Source organism: Stenella coeruleoalba (genome assembly GCF_951394435.1).
Source record: "Stenella coeruleoalba genome assembly, chromosome: 15".
Lineage (NCBI taxonomy): Eukaryota > Metazoa > Chordata > Mammalia > Artiodactyla > Delphinidae > Stenella > Stenella coeruleoalba.
The window spans coordinates 66,269,923-66,285,435 of record NC_137161.1 but is presented as its reverse complement, the minus strand read 5'-3'; the positions used below and the strand labels follow the sequence as shown (position 1 = coordinate 66,285,435).

General features: G+C 43.8%; 1 protein-coding gene across 1 annotated transcript in view; it reads left to right on the top strand.

The window, feature by feature from the left end:
* DNAH3 (dynein axonemal heavy chain 3) overlaps positions 1-15,513 on the top strand; it is a 189,277-nt gene that overhangs the window by 79,144 nt on the left and 94,620 nt on the right. The window contains exons 23-31 of the mRNA XM_079946098.1: positions 546-682; positions 1,676-1,877; positions 3,509-3,601; positions 5,452-5,562; positions 8,941-9,055; positions 11,033-11,231; positions 12,479-12,587; positions 12,816-12,929; positions 13,694-13,870. Coding sequence (XP_079802224.1) covers positions 546-682; positions 1,676-1,877; positions 3,509-3,601; positions 5,452-5,562; positions 8,941-9,055; positions 11,033-11,231; positions 12,479-12,587; positions 12,816-12,929; positions 13,694-13,870 — 1,257 coding nt within the window. The remainder of the gene's footprint in view (positions 1-545; positions 683-1,675; positions 1,878-3,508; positions 3,602-5,451; positions 5,563-8,940; positions 9,056-11,032; positions 11,232-12,478; positions 12,588-12,815; positions 12,930-13,693; positions 13,871-15,513) is intronic.

The window sequence follows — 15,513 nt, the reverse complement described above, 5'->3', positions numbered from 1 at the left end:
ATAAATTTTTTCTAATTTCGAAAGTTATTTGTTATTAAAAATTCAAACATGGAAATAGGAAATATAAAAAGTAGAGGCCTTTTGAAATCCCACCTTCGTGGAGGTGACTATTAGCAGTTTGGATAATTTAGCTCTCATTCCTAACGAGGTATAAGATTTTATTTGTTACACGATAATGCAATAAAGCGTTTATAGATTGAGAATAATTTTAGAATTCAGGTAATTCTCTGTATTTAGTTACTCACTTGTTTAACAAATGTTCAAGGGACCAGCGCAGACTAGTATAGAATGTCGTGGTCTGAATTCCACAATCCCAGAAGTTAAAATATAATTGGCTTCGTCGGTTTCAGGTGCCCAACCCCAGCCCAGTCAACCATGGCCAGAGGAAGAGGGTCATGTTATATGAGCAGTCAACCTTGGGGGATTAGGAGGCGATTAGGGTAGGAGGGTCATTAGTTGACGGGCTGGTCGCACACTCATTACAATAACCAGTCTCAGGATCTGGGAACCCCGTGATGATTATCACCTTTTTTTATGGAACCTAGGTGAAAGATACCAGGGTTCTGGTGGCAGCAGACCAACCACGGATGGCTGAGAGGCTTCAAGAAGCCAACCTTCTGTTGGAGGACATCCAGAAGGGGCTGAATGACTACTTGGAGAAGAAGAGGCTATTTTTCCCCAGGTATTCAGCATCATTCTCTTGCTTGAAGTTGCGCTCTTGACCCATATATAGGTAGAGTTACATTTTTTCATACTGAGAGTTAGCTTCTACTCATCTATTCCATATTCTTTCTAGGTTTTCCATTCCCCAAAAGACAGCTCTCGGGGGTAAGGTGTGTCTTCACGGTCACTATTTAGAGTGAGGTTGAATAGACACCAATGGAACCAGCATGGTCAAATACCCAATTAGAGGGGTATAGTACTCAAGAGCCTGGACTTTGGAGTTAAACAGACCTCAGTTTGAGTCCTTAGCCACACGTAGCTATCCAGTGCTTGAAATGTGGCTAGTGTAACTTAGAAAGCAATTTTTTTTTTTTTTTTTTTTTTTTTTTTGCGCGGGTCTCTCACTGTTGTGGCCTCTCCCGTTGCGGAGCACAGGCTCCAGATGCACAGGCCCAGCGGCCATGGCTTACGGGCCCAGCTGCTCCACGGCATGTGGGATCTTCCCGGACCAGGGCACGAACCCACGTCCCCTGCATCGGCAGGTGGACTCTCAACCACTGCACCACCAGGGAAGCCCCCTCGCCTGGGAGTTTTAAAAATACAAATTCCCAGACCCAATCCCAGATCAGATTATATTACAATCTCTTCCCAAGGAAGTGGAACCTTGGCATTGGAATTTTTTTTTTATAACCTCTGCAGATGATTCTAAAGTGCAGCCAAGGTTAAGAACCACTGCTCTATCCAGGTTTCTTTCACCTGGTAGCAACCCCTCTCTCCCAGCCATATAAAATCCACATATACCAGCTTTCTTCCTTTCTTTTGCTGAGTCAAAACCATCTCCACCTTCTATGCCCTAGATGAAAAATGGTGAAGAGGAGTGGGCCTTAGATAAGACTCTAGAAGTAGCTGGCATTCACGCGAGTGTCATCTACCTGTTGGGGAGTATCACCTTGTTGGAAAAAGAAGCTCTTAGAAGAGATTCCAGTAGCCATCTTCCTTTGCTTTGCAATAGGTTCTTCTTCCTATCAAATGATGAGCTGTTGGAGATCTTGTCAGAGACAAAGGACCCCCTCCGAGTTCAACCACACTTGAAGAAGTGCTTTGAAGGAATTGCCAAGCTGGAGTTTACAGACAGCATGGAGATTGTGGGCATGATCAGCTCAGAAAAAGAAATCGTTCCATTCAAACAGAAAATCTCCCCAGCTGAAGCCAAAGTAACTCCACTTACCCATTTTTGGTTCTTATCGTCATAACAGAGTGAAACAGAGAGAGGCAGATTGTATGTTGGTTAAACATTTGAACTCTGGTTCCAGACTGCCTGGGTGTGGAACACTTAGATTACACAACTTAATGACGGGTGACTTTGGGGAACTAATCTTTCTGAGTCTACTTGCTCATCTCTAAGATGGAGATTATACTGCAATTCACATGGCATCCTAAAGTTGTGGAAGGATTTCAACCGAACTTGATGTGGAGGCAGCAGCAGGAATCAGATCCAACAACTAATGCTGTTTAAATCCCCGTGAGCAGAGCCCACTTTAAAGAGATCTGGTCAGATGGGGCAGGTGTTTTTAAAGGTGTTTAAAGGGCAGGTGTTTCAATAATATTTCATGGAATTAATGCCATTTAACTCAGATTTTTCATACATGTGCCCTTATCGAATGAGTAAAATGTAAGTTACTTCCACTCTTGCTGACTAGGACAGCACCCAGCGTAGAAATAGACAAGTACTCTTGCCTTGCCGTTTTTGCCACCCACACATTTAAGTTGCAGCAACCAGGGATCATACCTTAAAACCAGACACCAGCTAGCGCACGAGCACCTGAGGTCAGCAGGTACAGTTGCCTGAGATTCTAACACTGAATAATATGCTGCACATTCAAATTACCTGTAGAGCTTTAAAAAAAATCCAAATGCCCTGCTTGCATCCCATACCAATTAAATCAGAATGTCTGGGAGTGGGAGTCAGGCATCCATAATTTTTAAAGATCTCCAGATGATTCCAGTGCACAGCAAAGTTTGGGGACCACTGGAATAATGCAAGAATTAGAACTGTTCAATTAGAAATGAGCAACTTATTTTATGAACTTGTCAACTAAAAAAAAATGCACAACCTAAACGTTAAGAGGTGTGTTTTGTTCAGCGGACATTCTTAGGACTTCAAGCTGGAGAGGCAGCATCTCAAGTAACCCTGAGAAAACGGCTTGGAGGAGGCAAGGAGGGGAGATATATAGGAGTTTTGCAACAAAGGGCAGGTAGTCCGAACTTCAAAAGATTCTTGTTAATTAAAGAAAACCAGATATCTCAAGTTAAGGAATTTAGTGCTTTTCTATGGATGGGAAAATGCAGAAGTCTAGGCTCACTGAAATCATTCCTTTGATATGCGCGTCAGCTGTCTGGGGCCAGCATCCTGTGTTCTCTCATCCTGAGTTCCCTCAGGGCTCACCAGCTCACTTTGGGAGGTGGCGGCTGCAGTCACTGATGGCTGCAGCATCTTTTGATCACTGATATGGCAGAGGCAATATTTTATTTCTCAAACTGAAGTGTAAATGTGTCATTTGTCTCCTGAGAGAGACATAAATAACTTTATTTACAGTTGTCTTCCAGAAAATGATATGAAAGAAGTGCATGTTAAAAACTCCCTATTGCCCCTTTTTTGAGACATACACTTCTTAGAATACGGTAAATAAGTGTAAAACCAATAGTTAAAGAATACTGGCTTAAAGGTGTGCAAACCTTTGGCCTCCCTCCAGCTCTGTCCAGAGAGAAAGCTGGCTTCTGCCCATGGTCCCTCCCTCCAGGCTTGGCTAACTGTTACTGCCTCTCTGTCTGTCTCAACCCACAGGGCATGGTGGAAAGATGGCTCCAGCAGGTGGAACAGATGATGCTTGCCAGTATGAAGGAAGTTATTAGACTTGGGATTGAAGCATATGTCCAGGTAAATGAAAATTGGGGTACACATGCCAGGGTGTTGGTACACCAACAAGAACTTTGGGGACAAGGTTAAATGGAAGCCTGTCTTCTGCTAAAACCCACCCCTCTCCTGCTGAGTAACACCTGACCCCTCTGTGCCTCTTTCTCCTTTCCCTGTAAATCCTGGGGCAGTCTATGTATTTCTGAATATAAAATGTTCGCAGTTAGAAGCAGCAGACACTAGCATAGCCTGTGAGCCAGAACCCTTTGTTTGCTGTGGGGCAGTCCTTTCTGTGAAAATAATTGATGGCAAGCAGTTTATTTAGAGCCCCTCCCCAATTAAGCATCCCCTCCCCCAGGCTTTTTTAACATTACACATGCCCTGAAGGGCACAACTCATTAAGCTCCCAAAGCTTTAGGTGACCTGTGTAACAGAAGGCCTAAGGGAAAAGAACCTGTTGCAATTACTCTTTAGCCAGCTCCCAGCAAGGTTAATGTTGGCAGACTAGATATTTAGTCTCCTCTACTTTAGGTGCTCCTCACTTTGGGGCCCCCACCCCTATCCCCAGGACTTTTTCCATCAAAAAAAGGGGTATTCAATTAACACCTTCCCACTAAGTACCAAGGACTGACCCTGCTGCCCCTCTCAGTAGTATTTGCCTTGTAAATGAAAGACCAGTCCTTTGTCCCATGACATATTACAAATCAAAAATTAAGTTAAAGAAAAACGGCTACCTGTATGAAGTTATTTCATGCAGTTGCATCTGTAGCCAGACACAGCAAACTTTTTCTGTAAAGGACCAGATAGTAAATGTTTTCAGCTGTGCAGGCAATATACACCAGGCACAACTATTTATCCTTGCCTTTCTAATAGAAAAGCAGCCTTGGATGATGGATTCAGCAGGGGGCGTGGCTGTATTACAGTATAACTTTATTTACAAAAACAGATATGGCCATATTTGTCCCTCAGGCTATAATTTCCCTATCTATAGTTTAAAAAAAGTTAGGGCGGTCATGGCTAAGAAAATCGTGGGGCAGTACTGCAATGTTATGTAGCTATCAAAAGGAGTAGTTATATAAATACCTTCTGAACAACACCTTGATTATAACTATGTAAAATCCCTGGATGGGAGCATTAAAGGAAAAAAAAGAAAGGAGTTGTTGACTGAAAAAAAAATGCACGACATGAGAGTTGTGAGTTAAGTTTTATTTGGGGCAAAATGAGGACTATAGACTGGGAGACAGCATTTCAGATATCTCTCAGAAAATGCTCCAAAGATGTAGGGGGGAAGGTCAGTGTATATGGGATTTTGGTGAAGGGGGAGTACATGCAATCATCACATATTTTTTGCAAAAGGTTGCTGCTGGTCTCGTGAAGGTCGCTGCTAGTCACGAGGAGCAGATGTCACCATGAAGGGTTTTAGTGCTTTCCTAGATACGAGGAGATGCAAGAATTGGGCTCATAAAATGGTTTCCTGAAAATATCTAATTATCTGAAGACCTGTTCTGCCAGTTTTTCCCAGAGCACAGAGTGCCTCATTCCTGATCTCCGCCCTGAACTCCTTGCAGGGGGTGTTGAAGGTCAGCAGCTGCAGCAGGTCATAACTTAATCCTTGTAGAGGTAGCTGGCAAGTGACAACTTATAGGCGACAGAGTTAATGAAATTGTTGGTGATGATCCTTTTCTTTTTCATAAAATTCAGGGAGGAAGACATAAATCCGTAATCCCAGAAATGTCAAGCCTTGTAGCCTCGGAGGTTGGGGATGAATTTTGTTTTTGTTGAGGGGGTAAAATGGTGGTAGTTGTTTTTAGGAAGTCAGTTTAACTCACGTAAGATGAACTGACCCTACAATGTGCCCTACTGCACTTTCCCAGGTCCCTCGTAATCACTGGGTCTTGCAGTGGCCTGGCCAGGTGGTTATCTGTGTCTCCTCCATCTTTTGGACCCAGGAGGTTTCCCAAGCCCTGGTTGAAAAGACCCTACCGGTAAGTGAGCCTGTCATGAAGCTTGTAGAGGAGATTTGAGCTTGATTACGATTTGAATGACATATAATTAGAGTAGCCATTTTTCTAAACAAAAAAATAAACAGCCCCATGGTGTCACAGAAGGCAGGGTTCTCTTTGGGACAGAGATTTGGGAATTAGGGCTGTCCTGGAGTTCTGTAGTATAAGAACTCTCACATTTCTTCCCAGACGGAAATTCTAGGCTGCAGTATCCTGTTTCTTCAGCCTTTGCTTCCAATTGTCAACCTGGCAGAATTTCTACCAGCAGAGACTGCTCATCTTCTTCCTGGGCCAAGAAGCCACCTGGTCCTGTTTTCCTCTACTCTTCCTGCACCATATCCCTTCTTACCACCTCCAGTCCAACACTAACCCATCTCCAGCTTTTCCTTCAGCTTTCTCTTGAGACCAAGAATGCTCAGGTCCTGCTTGTCTTCAGATCCGGACACACGTATTTCCAGCTAACTCTGCCACCAATGCCTGTACTTGAGGGTTCAAGACCTGGATGGATTTGAGTTCAAATTCTGACACCTCCAACTGTTAGATATGTGACCATGGTCAAGCTACATAACCTGAACCTCAGTCTCCTTGTCTATAAAATGGAAGGAATTGTAGCACCACACCTTACTACTGTGAAGGGTTAAATGAGATGCTAGTAAATTATTCAGTACTTAGATCCTAGGCTATAAACCCCACAGGGCAGGGGGCATGTCTCCTTGCCTCACTATTATATCTCAGAGGGTTATTGCAGTGTCAAGCACATAGTAGTTGCTCAATAAATATTTTTTGACTGACTACATGGTAACTCCATTCCCAACATTTTTACCATGGTATAGTTTCCCATGATTATCTCATCAGAATTCCTGTTATTCCCCCTATATACAATATGATTGCCTGTGGCTAGAATATATTTTAATTTACTATATTTTGCTTTATACATTAAAATTAGAACATTAGTATTTGACCAAGTTTCACTTTTTACAGATATCTTGTTGATAATTCCTAAAAGATCTGTTGCACTTTACACGTGCAAACTGCTTTCATGTACATCATTTCAAACCTCAGAAACACTAAAAAATTCTGACTTTTGTGACTGTATCTCTGTGCCCCAGTTTTCCTACCTGTAAAAGAGGAGAGTGCTTCCCATCACACACTCAAGCCCTGGAGTACAATGAATGCTGAATGATGTGCCTTGGCATCCTAAAGGTGTTGGTACAGAATTGCTATCCATCCATCCATCTACCCGTTGTTCATTTAACAAATATTTGTTTGACGTTGCAACTGGGACTTTGCTGCTAGGCAAAGGGAATTAGAGGTGAATGAGACAGTCATGGTCCCTGTCCTCACGGATTTACAGTCTAGTGGGGGGAGATAAAAAGGCTCTTTTATAGAACTATGATACTGAAAGTACAGGGATCCAGAAAGCATGGGAAGGAAGGAGAAAAGAGAGGGGAAGATTTCCCAGAAAAACAGTGTCTAAGAGGAGACATAAAATATGAATAGGGACAAGAGAAAGCACTCCCGAGAGAAAGAGAGAGAGAGAGAGAGAGAGAGAGAGAGAGAGAGGAGAGAGAGGAGAGAGAGACCAGAATGTGCAAAAGTCTGACGATGAAAAGTACGGTGCATTCCAGCAACTGAAGGCAGTTTGGTCCAGAATTGCTGTGGAATGCATGTGGTTAAGAGAGATGCAGGGGGCAGTTCCATCACCAGTGGCTTTACAGACACGCCGAGGGTGATGGGGGCACATCAAAAAGGCTTTTTTTTTGCTATGTACTACGGATATTATAATTAATAACAACCACCACTATTTACTGGGTGCTTTATTCACACCAGACATTGTGCCAAGTGCTTTACATACACTATCTTACTTAATCCTCAAAACCACTTGAAGAATAGCTATAATTATTGGGATTTGACAGATCAGGAGACTGAGACTCAGAGGGTTAAAATCATTTGCCAAAGAAGACCATAACAGGAAAGTGGGGAAAATGAGGTGAGCCTAGGGTGGTCTCACTTATTTTTAATTCTTTTTTTTTTTTTTTCAGTTTTTATTTATTTATTTATTTATTTATTTTTGGCTGTGTTGGGTCTTTGTTGCTGCGTGTGGGCTTTCTCTAGTTGCGGTGAGCAGAGGCTACTCTTCGTTGGAGTGCGGGGACTTTTGTGGTGGCTTCTCTTATTGCAGAGCACGGGCTCTAGGCACATGGGCTCAGTAGTTGTGGCTCGTAGGCTCTAGAGCGCAGGCTCAGTAGCTGTGGCGCACAGGCTTAGTTGCTCTGTGGCATGTGGGATCTTCCCAGACCAGGGCTCAAACCTGTGTACCCTACGTTGGCAGGCGGATTCTTAACCACTGCACCACCAGGGAAGTCCCATTTTTAATTCATTTTTATTGTTTAACTCTTTATTTTGAAATAATGTCAGACCTGCAAATAACATTGCAAAAATAATACAAAGAATTCCCATACACTCTTCATCCAGATTCCCCACATATTAACATCTTACATAACCACAGTACAATTATCCAAATCAGGAAATCAACATTGATACAATATTATTATCTATTCTATAAACCTTTTATACTCATCCTGGTTCAGGATCCAATCCAGGATTACATGTTTACATGCATTTAGTTTTCATATCTCCTTTGTCTATTTTAATCTGAGTTTCAGGTATTTTGTTAATTCTGGTTTACTACCTAATTTATATATAGTAAAATTCACCCTTTTTAGTGTGCATTTCTTTCTTTTTTTGCGGTACGCGGGCCTCTCACTCTTGTGGCCTCTCCCGTTGCGGAGCACAGGCTCCGGACGCGCAGGCTCAGCGGCCATGGCTCACGGGCCCAGCCGCTCCGCGGCATGTGGGATCTTCCCAGACCGGGGCACAAACCCGTGTCCCCTGCATCGGCAGATGGACTCTCAACCACTGTGTCACCAGGGAAGCCGTTTAGTGTGCATCTCTGAATTTTGACAAGCACATACAGTCGTGTAACCACCATCACAGTCAAGACATAGTTCCAAACACCCTAAAATTTTCCTCATACCCTTTGTAGTCAACCCTTTCCCCTGTTCTCAGCCTCTGACAACTACCATTTTGTTTTCTGTCCCTATAGTTTTGTCTTTTCCACAATATTATAAAATGGAATCATATAGTATCTAGGCTTTCAAATCTGAATTCTTTCAGTTAGCGTAATGCATTTGAAATTTGTCTCAATGTTAATGACTAGGGGTGAGGGAAAGGGAGCTTGAGGGTTGACATCCAGGAGTCTGGTTTGGACCATGGGGTTGTGGATGGTGTCATTCCAGAAAAGAGATTACCAGAAGAGAATCCAGTTTAACCCATTATTCCATCTTACTCCCCTGCTAGGATTTTCTGAAAAAGAGCAATGATCAGATTGCACAGATTGTCCAGCTGGTGCGAGGAAAACTGAGCAGTGGGGCTCGACTCACCCTTGGGGCCCTCACAGTCATTGATGTCCACGGTAAGCAAGGAGGTTTCCCTCGCATTACTGACTGTCCAGTAAGAGCTGCCAGGCTTGCCTCTCTCCCTTCTGGATGGAATGACTCAGGTCCCTTTTCTCATTAGGAAGAAGCTTCTCCAACTGAAAGTAAGTGAGGGGGTAAGGAGAGGAGTCAGTGCTTCTGTGTATCTCCATCTTATGTTTTCCCCTCCCATCCCCAACGTTTCTGAGACTTACCAACTCGGATCGATTTCCCTGTACTGATCTTAATGAACATTTTTGAATACTTACTTGGTGCCAAGCTTTGTGCTAAGTGCTTGACATACATTGTCTTGTTTTCATACACATTTCACAGATTAAGAGCCTGAGGTTTATAGAGGCAAATAACTTGCTGAGAGGCACACAGCTAGTAAGTAGCAGAGATGCTTTTGTAATTTGAACTTATGTCTGATTCCAAACCCAGAGACTGGAAATGGGCAGTGATGCAGGGAGGGAATGGGTAAGAGAGGATGCCTTCCAGCTCTTCCTAGAAAAGAGAGAGAGAGAGAGAAGGAGAGAAGGAGGAAAGGAGGAAGAAGAACCAGGGTCTTTATGTAGAGCAAACAACCCCCACACCGTCACGCCCTCATCACCAAGGAAACTAGGGCTGGACCAAACTTGTTGCCTGGGAACAGTGTCTCTTTTGCTTACATACCCAACTTCCTACTGGCAGTTCATGCATCTCACTCTCTGTGAGGCTGATGCTCATTTCTTTTTTGGCCACACGGCTTGTGGGACCTCAGTTCCCTGACCAGGGATTGAACCTGGGCCACGGGAGTGAAAGCCTGGAATCCTAAGCACTAGGCCACCAGGGAACTCCCTGATGCTCATTTCAATCCCTGATGCTCATTTCAATCTGATTTCATTTGGATAGACTAGCATAAAATCCGGAGGAGACAAGGCAGAAGGTGATCTTCATCTGGCTACATATTTAACTGGTAGGAGTAACAAGTGCAAGCATGGTTACTGCCCAGGATACCTCAGAGTGGTTGGGTTTACACACACACACACACACACACACACACACACACACACACACACATTCATGCACAAACACATGAACATGCACTGCATAGGGAAGGTATCCACAACGAAGTGCCTTGAGATTCACCTTCCTGGATCTCTCACACATACCCTGCTCCTGCCACCACTCTCTGGGTTCTCCCAGGAATCTGGTGTGGAATTAGATTCCTTGGGGTGAATGGAAGAGCTGTTGGTGTAATCTTCTGCAAGGACTCTTCTCTGTAGGGTTTTGGATTTTACTGTAATAAAGATTTCTCTCACAGAGAGGCAGTAGACTTACAGAAGTGTCCCTTTGCAAAGTTATATTTCTGAAATCCTGATTTCAAGCTGCTCTACTAGTTCTAAGATCACAATAGCACTTGCCCTGTGAGTTACCTAAAAAATAATGAATGATTCTCATAAACTTACGCCCATTCATCAACTTCAGGGCTCCCATCACTGTGAGAAAAGTAAATTAGGCTCACAATCCCATGACAGAAAGGAGAAAACCTAGAAATGTATCTCCTAGTTAGTTTCTCAGACACCCCCCTTCATGGAAAGAATACATCTAACAAGGATTCATGGGACCCCTGCCCTTGCTAACTGTATCAGGCAAGGCAGATCGTGTTCTCAAGAGGCCTGGAACAGGGCCAAAAGGGTCACACTGGGGATAAGATAGCATTTGGGGCAACTACATATTGCAAACCCCTCTGGTTCAGCCTCCCAAGAGTTTGGGAATGATAACAGTAGCTAATACTATAAATTTATATAATACATAAATACAGATGTTGCTTGAAGTTTGGGGATGGGCGAGGAGGATAGTTGAGCCTAAAATTGTCGAGATAGTGAGGGGTGGCCTTGATGACATCCTCAGTTAGACCCTTCTGAGGAATCCATGAAGACGGGAGGATGCTGATGGCTCTGCAAGTGTGTGTTTCCACGTCTGTGTCCCCACAGCTCGTGATGTGGTCGCCAAGTTATCTGAAGACAGTGTCTGTGACCTGAATGATTTCCAGTGGATCTCCCAACTGCGCTACTACTGGGATGCCAAGGATGTACAGGTGAAGATGATCACTACAGAAGCCTTATACGGCTATGAGTACCTGGGAAACTCCTCCCGGCTGGTGATTACGCCCCTCACTGACCGCTGCTACAGGTAAACTCTGAAGGGTGAATAGAGAATTCCAAAAGGAAAACCTGGGGAAGAAGGTTAGAGCATCTTGAGTTTGTTACCTTCACCGTCTATATTTTAGTTTCTCAGATTTTAGAATTTTTCCCTTCATCACCATGGTCCCACAGATGGGCATGGAAACTGGGCCTTAGGCCAGAAATGAGAACCCAGTAGGAGTCCTAATCTAATGCAAATTAATGTGTTCAAACCAACAATTAGCACGTTGTTGTCTCTCCTTGAAAATGGCACAGTGCTTAAGTAGAAAGGTCTCCAGTGGCAGGGATCAAGATGGTGCCTGGAGATCCCATGGCCAGAGATAAAAAAGGGGCCAGGTAAAGGACCCAAGCAAGGAGTCTCGGAGCTCTGCCACCCAGTCTGATGAAGAGGTATGGCCATTCTGTGCTCAGCAGAGTGCTTTGCCACTTTGCTTGGAATTTATAACTTTAGAAATCTGGACTTTGTGAACTTGTCAATTTTGTGATGTTTAGATTTTTCTTTGATTTTATACATTCCTTAGAGTAGAATTTTTTTAATTATAAAAATAGTACTTGAGTATTTTTTAAATTTCAGAGTCCTCAGTCACGTGTTTTCTATGTTCTATGATTTCTGTTCTTCATTCATTTATCTATTCCACTCATTGTTCAACAACCATTTCTTGAACTTTCCTGTGCATGATATATGACCTCCAGGAACCCTCAACTTAATGGGATGGGGGAGAGACACACCCTCAGGTGATAACAAGAAAGTGTGTTAACTGAAATTATAGAGGCTCATACAAGGGGCTGTGGAACCACAGTTCACACATCATTCATTTCTAGCATTTATCTTGTGCCTGCCATATGGAACTGAATCAAATATGGGTCCTGAACTCAAGAGTTCATAACCTAGTGGGAGAAATATATTTATTTTCCATCATTCCATTGGCATTGGTGATCTTTGGAATGTGGAGTTTATGAGGATTTTTTACTTTTCTTTGATTCATTTAGTAAGTATATATTCATTTATCCATTCAATCCTTCATTCAAACAAATGCTTATAGGTGTCACCCATGTACCAGGCACCGAGGTTACAACACTGAGTAAAATAGAACTTTTTACAATGATGATGTATTGCTCATATAATCAGGGAAAAATATTTAATTACTTGTCTGAGTCAAAACAAAATAAACCAAAAGCAAATTTCTTTCCTGTGCCTTAGGACTTGGCACTGAGTTCGCATTCTCTTCTCCTTAGGACACTGATGGGGGCTTTGAAGCTGAACCTTGGAGGAGCCCCAGAGGGTCCAGCTGGGACAGGCAAGACAGAAACCACCAAAGATCTAGCCAGAGCTTTGGCCAAGCAGGTAGGGAAATGCTGTCCATCCGCACACTCTTTTTCCCAACCCTCTGTGGACCCCTGTCCAGGGGAATTGGCATGAAGTTCAAGATGGCTCAGAGTAACAGGCAGAGTGGGGCTCCACCTCCTTCAGTGAAACAGGAAGAGGGGAGCCCCACCTCTGTTTCATGGTGCAGGGTGGTTCAGATGGGAGGAAACCCATCCTGAACGGTGCCCACATCCTCCCTCTCTCTAGTGTGTGGTCTTCAACTGCTCAGATGGTCTAGATTACAAAGCCATGGGGAAGTTCTTCAAAGGGCTGGCCCAGGCTGGAGCATGGGCCTGCTTTGATGAGTTCAACAGGATTGAGGTAACTCTGCTACTGGGCTACTGAATGGAGGGTTTGGACATGCAGGGACTTTTTTCTGGGCTCTCAGTTCCTCAGTGACAGGGACTTATGTCTCCTCTAAGGCCCTTTGCACAGAGTAAGTACTCAATGAACCAAACAAAAACAGCCCCAAGGAGACAAAATGCATATTTTATACACATAAACATTCTCACCAAATTGATTCCCTCACTCGCTCATTCAAAAATTTATTGAGCAGCTGCTCTATGTCAGATACTCTGCATGTGTGCATGATACAAAGATGAGCAAAAAATGGTTTTGCCCTCTAGACTGTTACAGTCTAGCAAAGGGACATAAAAATTAAACGATACAAATAGAATATGAGAGAAGTCTATAGCAGTGGTACAGAGGAGTCATCACAAAAGAGGGGGTGGTTAATTCTATTTGGGTAGGGAATCGAGATTAGGAAATGTAAACATGCAACTTGAACCAATAAACATATACTGTGGGTGAAGCATTGTGCTAGGTGCTGGAACAAAGGTAAGACAAAGATAAGATACTCTGGAAACTACTCACACACACACACATGTGCACATGTATGCATGCCTATACACACCAATTTTCCTTTCCTTTACCAAAACCCTAAATCGTGCTCCTAATTTTGAATGTGAAGGTCTTATTCTCAGGTGATGGGGTTCTTTCTTTGCTAAGTGAAGGGTACTTTGGCACAGTGGGGTTGGTGGCTGTCAGAAGCAAGAGCTCAAATCAACCAGCCATTCTCACTCCAGGTAGAAGTGCTCTCTGTGGTAGCTCAGCAGATTCTCAGCATTCAACAAGCCATTATCCGGAAGCTAAAGACGTTCATCTTTGAAGGCACTGAGCTCTCTCTGAACCCAACCTGTGCTGTCTTCATCACCATGAACCCTGGGTATGCTGGCAGGGCTGAGCTGCCAGATAACCTCAAGGTAAATACTGAGTGTGTAACTACTGGGTGTACTTTATGGTATAGAAACCTTCGGAAGTACCCGAGGGTCTCACAGAGAAGCCAAATGACGGGACCTGTTGACATTTTTCAGCTGTGAGAAGTAAAGACGTTACTTGGCTTCAGAACTCCACCATCTCCCCAACTAGGTCTCATGAGATGGGAGGAAATATATACATAGTAACCAATGGCAAAGAGGCAACAATGATCACTGGAAGAAGTATCACTATTTCTGTTGTCTACAGGGGTCAGACAGTTAATATAAATGAGAAAAGCCCGCTGGGCCTGGTAGGGACTCTGACAAATGCCCCATCTAGAGGCAGCAGCCCCTACTTAGCCCCAGCCTACTGTTGCCAAGCAGGAATTGTCAGATCCTCTCATTTTTCAGGAAAAGCCAGAAATTTGGATTTTTACATGAAATCTTATTTTTAGATCCTGTCTCAATGCAAAAAAAAAAGTCACTGTAGGCCAAATAAAACAGATCTGCTTATAAGAGAGCATCAAAGTTCAACACAGAGAACGCTGGTAGACCAAGACTAGAGCACGTGGAGCTAAGCTGGTTAGACCTAAGTGGTGTCCACACCAAAGCAGGCTGTTCCAACCAGCTAGAGAGAGAGCAAGAGAGCTTGTATGTCCCTGGTACCTACTGCTGAGCTGGCCTGAGCTACAGCTGTGGCAATAAGCATTGGCCCTGCTGCTAGTGGGAGGAGGCAAGTGCCTCTGAAGGGGGAGAGAGAGAATTCCAACCAGGCCATCTTAAGGGAACAGGCACTAGATGACCTTAGCATGCTGCTCTCATGGAAGGAAAAACCACAAAGTGCAAGATGAATGGGTCTTCACCTGTGGGAAGAGCACCTAGCACCCCAACTGCATGAAAAGAGCAACCAGAGGGAAAATTCTAGGCCTGCTTCTTTATGGATTTCCTCTCAAGTTATTGCTCCATTCCCTTGCGTGAAAGACGTAAGAGAGACCTGGACAAAACCGACATTCGCTGACTTTAGTACATGATGCTCCAGCTGCTAGAAGCACATTCTGATTAGTTCCCTGGAATCTAATTCAGACAAGCCACTCCTCCTCCTCCTTGGGAATGGAAAAGAAGTCAGAGAGATCCCTAAGGGTGACTCTTCCTCTCTAGGTCAGCATAGGCCAGGGACACCAAAGTAGAATTTGGACCCACATTTCTCGTTTTAGAGTGCCCAGTTGACGTAACTCCCCCCTGCACCCCTCCCAGCCAACAACCACGTTAGATCTGCACAAACAACTTTCATGAGACAGTGTGGCATAGTAGAAGGTACCCTGGGTTGGTGTCAGGAAGCCTGGGTTCTAGCCCTGGCTCTACCTCTAACTGCATGACTTGGGCAAGTCACTTCTCCTCTAAGATCTAAGATATTAGATCCAAGATACTAGAAACAATAGCTGATGTTTATTGAGCCCTCACTATGTGCCACACACCTTTTTAAGCACTTCACTTACATAGGATCATTTGTTCTCATGAGAACTATGAAGAGGACACAGTTGTTAGTACAGTTTGAGATGAAGGACCTGAGGTCTAGAGGGGTTGCATAACTTATCCACAGTTAGTAGCTAGCAGAGCAAGGACCCAAATCAAGATTTGTCTGACTTCAG